The following is a 9976-nucleotide window of genomic DNA, read 5'->3' as shown; positions in this document are numbered from 1 at the left end:
TACATTCAGTTGATCCACCTCACATTCTAGTTCTGTGATACTGTCTCACGTTTGAGGGTCAGCCACAGGTGCACTTTGACTCTCGTCTCTCAGGCATTCCAATTTGTCTCGCAGATAATTAATTTTCCTTTCATGGTTTCAAGACTTGCTCCTTGCTTCTCCACGGTTTGCTGTAAAATTTCCTTTTCTCTGAAGACTTGGGCATGCGTCTCGAATTCCTGCAGAAACTCTGACTTTACTTTCAGTTTTTCAAAACAAATTTCTTTCTCTTTCAGAAGTGCTGCTTCCGCTCCTCTAAAGCAGAGGACAGAACTTCCTTAGTTTCTCTATGGTCAGCATCCATCTGTGTAACACTCTTTTTGGGTTGTAATATTTCATCATCTTTCTCTTGACTGAGTTTAATTAAATGCTCGTGCTCCAACTGGGAGGTGGACTTATCCAAGATATATGTGTTAGTTCTTTAATAGCGTGCACAGACCTGTTTTTTCCAACACCTTCTTTTGAGCCTGGCACAACTTTGCTTTTAATTTTCAGTTTTCTATTTCTAAAGCCCTCACAACAGTTTTATTTCTGAGAGAATTATTACGGTTACATGCAGTAGTTTCTTTCAGCTGATGTCTTACATCTTCAAGCACCAAAACCAACTTTTCTTTTTCTGCTGTGAGATCAGAAACAATGTTCTTTAAGTTGTCATTCAGCTGTTCCATTTCTGAAAGGTTTTGCTGCAACTTTGGAAGCTCAGTTTCCCTTTGAGGAACGGTCTCCTTCTGGATGTTTAAATTACATATTGGCCACTGAGCTGACTGATGCAAGTCCTTAACAGCCAATTTACTTTGACTTCTTTGTTTTGCACATCTCACTCTTTAATTATGTCCATTTGCTCATCTTCAAATGGACAAGCTCTCTTGTCATCAGTGAGATCTCGTTCTACTTTACCGTTGATGCTGTCGCCTTCATATGTTTCGATAGCTGACCTTCCATCAAACCCTTGGGCTGTGTAGTTTGTTTCTGTCCATCGAACTCCCACAACTCTGCTGTTGGGAGTTCCTTCTCAGTCATACCCTGATTGAAATTCTGTCCATTGGCCTCCAAGTCGCATCTTAAATGATCTACCTCTGAGTCCAAATTCACGCCTTCTGGAGCAGGACGCTCATTGCTTACTTTCACAAGTGCCAGTTGAAGTGCTCCCTTTCCTTCACCTAATGAGTTTTCTTGTACTAACACGTAGACCCGCTCTTCAAGTTTCAGACCGTCTCCAATGAGATTGTTACCCTGGGTTAAGTGATGCAGTCGTATCATTTCCTTTTTAGGGTTGGACAGCGCTTGCTGTGGCCCAAACACTCTTCCACTGCTGTACTCAGAAGAACTCTTTCCTTTTCTGTCACTATATCACTTGGCCTCAAGACATAAGGCTGCAATTCACATTCTTCAGTCCTTTCTTTCTTTTCCTCATTTATCCGGTCCTGTTTTCTCCTTAAAACGTCCTTCTCACTTTCTACAGATGATAATTTGTTATTTATGTATTTTACTGTGTCCTCAAGTTCTTCAGTTTTCCTGGTAGACTCCACTTTTTCAGTTTGTAGAACTTGAGTGGTGTTTTGCATATCCTTAATCACAGAGGCATCAACCACTCTGATTCCAGAGCCACCTTCCTCTAATAGATTTTCCAGGGTTTTGATCCTTGTTTCAAAGCTGTTTACTTTTTGAGGGCACCTGCAATGTATCTCTGCCAGTTTCCGTCCATAGACATTCAGCAGTACTGCTACTTCAAGTTGATAGTCATCAATTTCCTTATTTCGATTTTGTTCAAGTTCCTTGATGATAATCTGTAGTTTGCATATTTCGTTTGGGTCAGATGTATAGGCTCCCCGTGCTGAAGTCTGGGAAAAATGCTTCCGAGAGCTACCTCCAGCATTCAGTCTTACAACTTCATTTGCCAGTCTGTTTATTTCTTGTTTTGCCCAGATCAGGTCAGCAAAGCCCATGTTATCCCCTGGATTGCTGAAGCATGGTGGTTGGTATCCTTATCCAAGGAAGGTGAGGCTATGGTTGATTGCAGCTTCAGAAACTTGAACCGTATCAGTCTCACTTTAAGAAGTTTGATTTCTGCCTCTTTCCGTTTTAGCTCTTGTACCCAGCAGCGTCCTGCTTTAGTCGAGGGTCTAACGCTTCACACTTCCGTTTCAGAGATCACTACTAGGAGTTTTAAGTGTCTGATTATCTGGTCTTAAGATTGTCTGACTCAGTTCCCTCTCTTTTCTCCTCGAGCCAGGTTGTTGTTCAACCTCTTCGGTTCCCTTCAGCAGCACATCCTTGGTGAAATTAGAGGTGTGGTCAGTGACGGGAGCCACACTGCTACCCACTTGCTCTAGGGAATGGCCCAGGCCGCTAAACCTAAAGGACATCGCTGCGGGTCATGGACCTGACCTGGTCCGCTCCACAAGAAGCGTCCAGCGCAGTCGGACAGTCCCGCTAAGTGTCCCTGAACGGCAGCCTGCGGGAGGCTACGAATTACAACACAATGAGGCATTCCTAGGCAACGCGGCACAGTAGCCGGGCCCGCCAGGGCGGGGCCCCTAGGAAAGGCCTGGGCAGCCGGGCCGCGCCATTCCCGCCCATGACCTCCCACCCCTTTCCCTCCCCCGCTGCCGCGGCGGCTGTCCCCAGCCGTCCCCAGGTGCGTGTGGGCGCGACCTGGCGGAAGACGCGCCTCGCTCTCGACGTTCCCCCGAAGTCGGAGCACAGCACACAGCGCTCTGCAGTTTGTGGTTTCCACGCAACAATTTTGTTTTTTAATTGGGATGAATTGTACACAGTGACACACACCCATCCACCTAGGAGCGTAGAGAAATGTCTACAGCCGCCCGACCGCACGTCCTAAAGGGGGCGTCGGGCATTTCCGGCATCCAGAGGCTCCCGCATGCTGCGCGCGGTCTAGTCTTCTCCCCCCACCGCCCAGATCGCTCCCCGGCCAGTCCTGCGGGGACTGCGCTTCCCACGCCCGGGTGTGGCGGTTCCCGGCCGCCACCACCGCGGGGTCACGCCGCTGGCGCCTGCCGCCCGCTTCCCCCCAACCCCCCGCCGTTGCGCGGCCTAGCCAGGGCGGGGAGTCGGGACTCCATGCACCCAGCCGGGCGGCCCGGGGGGGATGGCGGGCAGAAGGGGCTCGGACGGCGGGGGCCCGGCTGCGCGCAGCGCCCGGGCCTGGAGCTCGCCGGCCGGCCCGGCCTCGCGCGGCCCCCGGCGGGCGGCGCCGCTGGAAGTGACGCGGCGAGGGCGGGGCGCCGGCTCGGGAGGCGCCGCCGCCGCCGCCGCCGCCGCCTCGGCCGGGAAGCGATGTAGCCGCGCCAGGCCGTCCCCCGAGCTGTCCGGCCCCATCCCCGCGGGCCGCCGCCGCCGCCGCCATGAAGAAGCAGTTCAACCGCATGAAGCAGCTGGCCAACCAGACCGTGGGCAGGCGAGTGAGCCGCGCCGGGCCGGCCGGGGACGCGCGGGCCGGGGGTCGGGGGTCGGGGTCGGGGCCCGCGCCGGGGCGGGCAGGCTGCCCCGCGGGCCCCGCGCTCCGGCCCTGCAGCCCGCTCCGCGCCAGGCCGGCGGGAGCCCGGGCCGGGGGTTGCGCCACGCCGCGGCCTGGAGCCCGGCTCGGGGCCGCCGCCCGAGCCCCCGGGAGCAGCGGGGCGGGCGGGCGGCCGGGGGCGCCCCCCGCGCGGGGCCCCGCCGCCCATTGTCCCGGCCCCGCCGAGCATGGGACTCGGGGGTCTGGACCCGAGCCTTCCCAGGCCCTCCTCCCCCGGGGCTTTGCCCCGCGCGAAAACTCGGGTCACCGGTGTGCCCGAGGCCGGGCGGGCGCGGTGCTCTGGGGGCCGCATTCTCAGCCCTTCCGTGTCTCCCGGCCGTTCTGGACCCTCCACCTCCAACTACTTGAGAGCAGTAGATCAGTAAGGGGCGATCAGAGCCCATCCGATCCGCGTAGTGAGACTCAGGACGCCTTTCGAGGGACTTTAGAGGGGTTGCTGTCTCCAAAGCGGGGCCCCTATGGACCGGACTGCTCAAGTTCTTGACATTTAGAAATTTGGAACTGGGAGGAAAGAATGGTGGAAACGCCTTGGACATATTAAAAAAAAAAAAAAGGGGGGGGGGCTTAAAAAAGCCCCTTTCTCCCTTTGGATTTGGAAGCAAATCCTCCTCCCGGTGTCTCTGGTACTGCTTTAATGCTCGACAGGAAACTATCGATTATGAAATGACAGACGAGACCGGAGTCTGGAGTGGTTTTGAGAGCCTCTGGAGGTGGATTGTCATGTGCTGTGTTATCTGGGGCAAATCTTTCAAGGTCTTTCCAGGGCAGTGAGCTGTGCCCACTGACTGTTGATTCTGAGAAGAGGTACGAAAGTGTGAAATTTTCACAGCTTTTCTTTTTTCTTTTTTCTTTTCAACAGTTGAGTAAAAGGGGGAGTTTGGTTTGGCCAAAGCACGTGGGGACACTTCTTATCTGTGCGTGTGTCTGAAAATACTTTTACTTCCCCTTGAGTTTTCTATATTTGCTTCTCACGGTTTCATTTCCCCCCTCACTTTTTGCTTAGTTTTGTTGTTCAGTTTCATTGCTACCCCCACCCTATTGTCTTAGCATGCACTTCTCCTGTCTCCATAGTGAATCCCTGTCCCCTACAGCCTTGCGGTGCCTACTTTTCTGTGCTTTGTGGGAAAATGATAGAAATAATGAATGCCGAGAGCATAATGAAGGCAGACAGAATAGTAGTGGGGCCCAAAGCTTCAGCTAAGCATCTGTGAATGAATTTAAGATAATTCCTTAGGAGTTTTCTACCCCTCCTTAGCATTCTTAGGAACATGCATTGTGAAATCAGTATTCAGTGGGTGTCAAGACACATCTGTCACATTGTCATTCTGGCCAGTGTGTACATCTTATCGGGAGAGGGGTGTTTGCTCTTTTTGCACAGATTTCTGAGGCCTTTAAAGCTATCAAACCAGTCGGGGTCTCTTTGGTCCCTGCTTCCTCTGTAGCTGCTTCTCTCTTCACAATTCTGAGTCCCAGCCATACGTGCCTGCTTTCAGTTGCCAGAGGCCGCCGAGCATTCGTACCGGTTAGCCTCTACCTGGAATTTTCTGAAGCTTCTTTCACCTCGGCTGCCTTATACATGCCTCCTACTCATTCTTTAGGTCTCCAGGCAAAGGTCGCTACCTCTAAAAGGCTTCTATGATGCAGTTGCCTGTTTACTTGGCTAGCGTTCTCTATTGGACTACACGCCTTCAGAGTCCCGGCCATCTTTCTCTTTCATTTCCTGGCTCTGTTGTGGCTCCTATCGTATGGTAGATTCTCAGTAAACATTGTCAATCTAGCACAAACCCAGTTCTTACTAGATCGCCCCTGTGGGGTGAGCCCAAGTATGGGAAAATGAAAGCTGGATAGAGTAAATGGTGATTCACACCAGAATTGTAATTTTGGCCCTGACCTTTGACTCTGTTTGAAAATCTTTATTGCTAGATGCAAGTGGAAGCAGCAGCCTGTACAGAGCTATTAAGGGTGTGGCAATTATGCTCCCAAAGCCAAAACTTTTTACTGGGGAAGCTTTGGCTTTACTGCTGTTGATTCCCTAGATAAATTTGTTTTTATTTTTTTCCACTTAAGTAATTATGAAGGACTAGGGAGGAAAAATGGAGACAAGAGAGAGCCTAGAATTGTAATCGTGTGTTATTGGTAGGCATCAGGATTGGGATTCTAAGGGTATTCGGGTCAAGAGGAAAGCTAGAAAGCAAAGAAGGGACCCCCCCCTACTCCAGTGAAGTTATATGTGTGAGTGGCATGCCCATTGTGTATGTTATCATTTCGTAGAGTTCTAGGTGGTGTCTTGCAAGGAAATCTTCTCTTCCCAAGAATGAGGACCTTGTGAGTAACCCCACAGCGAGGTTCCATGAGTTGGACATGTGGAGAATGAGTAACGGCTACAAGGAGTGAGTTCTCATGATGTGGTTTGTGGACGGTGGGTGGATGAGTCTGTTTCAGAAGACGGTTTGCATGTCACAGGCACAAGGATGACGCAGTGGCCTCATGATATGGGTGTCCCAAAGGAGAGAGTTAGGGTGGTTGATGCATCCACTCAAGAGACACTTGTTGAGCCCAAACTATGTGCCACTGTTGAAAGTATAAAAAAATCCAAAGTGAATACAACACAGTTTTTGCCCTGAAGGAGCTCAGTATATTTGTGGAAGAGATAGGCAAGCAAAAACCTTGCTAAGTCCTTGAGCTAAGTCCTTATAGAGGGATGGCTAATACACTAAGAGAAACTCTACTCTTATTGGATGGAGAGTGGTAACAAAACACAACAAAACAACAGGAGAAAATTTGAACAGAGCCTTTCCCCTCCATCTTTAAGCACTTGTTTTAGATTTCTGTTGTATTGAGTTAGGTCTCTTTGGATTATAAGAAAACCCAACTCGAGAGGTGCCTGGGTGGCTCAGTCGGTTAAGCATCTGACTTTTGATTTCAGCTCAGGTCACGATCTCACAGTTTGCAAGATCCAGCCCCACGTCAAGCTCTGTGCCAATGGTGCAGAGCCTACTTGGGATTTTCTCTCTCTCTCTCTGCCCCTTCCCCACTCTCTCTCTCAATTAAAAAAAAAAAAGGAAAAAAGAAAGCCCAAGTGGAATTGCTGTAAGCAAAGATGAGAATTTGATTGGCTCGTATGTGACGAAAGAGTCTAAAGGTCGTATGGCCACAGCCAGGGCTGGACCCAGGGGTTCCACGCTTTAGGTAGGCTATATCTACAAGGAGAACTGCTGCCGCCCCCCGCCCCCCACCCCCCATCTTCCAGTATCTTCAGTTCAAGTCCCAGAGGGACAGAGAATACCTTTCACTGTGGCCAGAGCCCCCAAGATTGACTCTGAAGGCATCTGATGGGGTCAACTGCCTTTCCCAGGTTACGGGAATGGAGTCAGCCCCACCCAAGCCACAGGGACCAGGAATGGGAGAGTGGTAACCTCCCTGCCCCCCCCCCCCCCCCAGATAACTGGGATGTTCTTACCAGCAGGAGGCAATAAGTGCTGTGTCCTTTGTAGTCTTGCTAAAAAGAAAGAGGTTTTTTGAAATCCCTGATGCAAATAATCTGGTGGAAGCAGATGGTAGTTTAGGGGTGGGGAAGGGGTACACACCAGGGTGAGGAGCTTGAGGGGCATTTGGTTGTGAGGGAGACATGTCAAGGAGAAAAGGAATCTGAGGGACTAACTAGAATAGTTCACTACGCAGGTGAGGCTCTGGAAGGGAGTGTCTCTTTGGGTGTTGGTTTCTACCAAGATGGAAGTGCTCCCTGGAGGCCAAATGCTCTCTTAGATAGTAGACTTTAGATAAATCAGGGTTGCAAACTCCAAGCCTCAGGGGGCCAGGCTAATAAAATAAGAGCAACTTAGACCCAGCAAGAGCTGCAGGGCACCTGACAGTGCCTGTCTCACCTTTCAAAGGGGCATGTGGAAACATGGGCCCAGTGTGGGGCGTGAGCTTTGGGAAAGGCCTAAAATCTGGATTTTCATGAAGATTAGATGGCATTGAATGCAACTTTCAAACAACCCCTGGGACCCTGAGTGGGGCTAAACAGTAATATATCTGTGGTCAGATTTGGTCTGTGGGTCACCAGGTGGCACTTGCTTGTGTAAAAGGATGGGGAGGTTAAGATTCCTGTTATTATTTTTCTTTTTCTCCTCCTGCACCCCACCCCGATATTACTACATTCTCGGTTCTTGGGGGTTTGTCGAACAGCTGGTTCTTTCCTTTAGAGAAATCTTTCAAAGATCCGAGAGTAGTAATCAGCAGTACTTCCCTAGTGGTTTGGTTTCCCACGTGTTGTACCAAACCTCCTGGTTTGTTCTCACTTACTGATGCTTATCAACATTCCTGGGTTAGAGACGAAAAATGACCTGCCACGTTTGCCCAGCCAGCGAATGGCCAAGGCAGGACTTGGGGCCAGGGCTTCTTCTTTTTTTTTTTTTTTTTTTAATATTTTTTAAATTTATTTCTAGGAAAGAGAGAGAGAGAGACAGCATGAGCAGGGGAGGGTCAGAGAGAGAGGGAGACACAGACTCTGAAATAGGCTCCAGGCTCTGAGCTGGCAGTCAGCACAGAGCCCGACATGGGGCTCGAACCCACGAACCGCGAGATCGTGACCTAAGCGAAAGTCGGACGCTTAACCGACTAAGCCACCCAGGTGCCCCGGGGCCAGGGCTTCTGACTCTGGACCCCGTGTGTTTCCGACTACAGAAACTGGGCCGGCTGCCCACCAGGGAAGGGTTAACGTTTATGAAAATGTCTTTGGTGCTTGGTGACTTGCTGGGCTAGGTGCTTTTGAGTAAATTATCTCACTGCCTTCTCAACAGCAGCTCCCGGGAGTGATGTTATTTATTCCTGGTTGAATGATGAGGAAGTGAGGACTCAAAGAGGTCCTCAGGCCAGATAATAACAGTGCTGTCATTAACTAGAGACCAGGTTTCTGCTTCCAAAGCAGCTATAAGTCCACACCTCACGCGGGCAACTCTTTAAGAAACCCCTTGTTAGTGTTATGTGTGACGCTTCCATAAAATCCTGGAAGCTAAGAGTTGGATGTTGCTCTAGTCCAGTGGCTTCTGCCAGGAATGCCCCCACCACCACCACCCCGCCTGGGGACACTTGGCAATGGCTGGAGACATTTTTGTTTTTGGCATGACTTGGCTCTGGGGTGGGGTGCTACTGGCATCTGGCGATAGAGGCCAGGGATGCTGCTGACCAGCCTACAGCGCACAGGACAGCCTCACCTCATAGGATGATCTGGTCCCAAATGTCAAGAGTGGTGAGGTTGGGAAAGCCTGGTCTAGTCCTTTGAGATTCTGGGTATGTGAATTATCAAAACCAATCATCTGCACTGTTTGCCTGCAGGGTGTAGATGTGTTGTGTTTGGTCTATTTCTTATGTGTGGAAGCATTAATTATGATCATTAGCCCCTATTTGACACTTTGGAGTTTTCACACGGGAACCTGGATTTCCAGCTTCTTCTCCAGTCTTGCAAGACCTAGCGAAGCCCGACATCACGCTTTCGTGCACACAGGCACACTAGTAGCTGCAGCTGCGCAGGCGCTGTCCCATCTGGGTGGTGTGCCGACCTCCATTGTGCCCAGGTCCCTACCTGGCTTGACCTGCTGTGTGACGTTCCTGGCAGACCTCTCCCTGCTCACAGACCTCTGACGACCTTCTCCAGGAGGAGGATCTCTGCCTCCAGAGGTACCCATTCTGTTAGGGGCAACGGGAATTCTCACGCTGAGTCCAAGGCATCTCTGCCTGGGAGTCCTTGGGTGCCACGACACATGTGTGTCTCTTCTGCGAGATGGCCCTTTCTGTATTCAGCATCGCAAACCATGTCCTCACTCTCCCAGCAGTAACATTTTCCACCCCTCACCTGTTCCACACCCTGACTTCCTCTGCCTTTTCTAGGAGAGGTGGCCGTGCTTCCTTCGCTTCAATCTGAGGGGTCCCATCCAGCCTCTGCATAGAGCAGAGGAGGAAAGGAATTTGTTATCCCCACAACTTCTTTTGAACCTGAGCTTCTGTGGCCTTGTCATACACTCTACCTACTGTGAAATCCTAGAATATCAAACGGGGTTATTGATATGTGAGTGAAAACCCATTGTTCACGGAGCCGAAATTGAATCCTAAACAGACGTGGTCACATGTGGTCTTGTGGTATCAGTTTTACATGTGAAGGCAGCATGTTATGCTGATATGAAATGATCTCCGTGGTAGTGGTTTCTAGTGTGTACATGGCAGCTCCCCCCCCCCCCCCATTTGACATCCCGGTGCAGGGTCCCAACATCAGTATGTGCCCCCAAGCCTTCTCCTCAGCCTATAGATGTTTAGCGTATATCATTCTGTTTCTCAAATGTAGGTAGATGCCGTAATAATCAAGTATAGATCCATGTACAAATATCATTACACTCCTATCTG

At 50.7% G+C, this 9976-nt stretch overlaps 1 protein-coding gene across 2 annotated transcripts in view; it reads left to right on the top strand.

The window, feature by feature from the left end:
- Window positions 1–3288: 3288 nt before the first annotated feature.
- The window catches only part of ARHGAP17 (Rho GTPase activating protein 17), an 85665-nt gene continuing 78977 nt past the window's right edge, over window positions 3289–9976 (top strand). For both annotated transcript variants that reach the window (XM_039234377.1, XM_039234378.1), the window contains exon 1: window positions 3289–3457. In XM_039234377.1, the coding sequence (XP_039090308.1) occupies window positions 3405–3457 (53 nt within the window). In that variant the 5' untranslated portion in view covers window positions 3289–3404. The remainder of the gene's footprint in view (window positions 3458–9976) is intronic.

This window comes from Hyaena hyaena, unplaced genomic scaffold, assembly GCF_003009895.1.
Source record: "Hyaena hyaena isolate Hyena2069 unplaced genomic scaffold, ASM300989v1 scaffold_88, whole genome shotgun sequence".
Classification (NCBI taxonomy): Eukaryota; Metazoa; Chordata; class Mammalia; order Carnivora; family Hyaenidae; genus Hyaena; species Hyaena hyaena.
The sequence above is the reverse complement of the archived record's forward strand: the minus strand, read 5'-3'. Positions and strand labels throughout refer to the sequence as shown.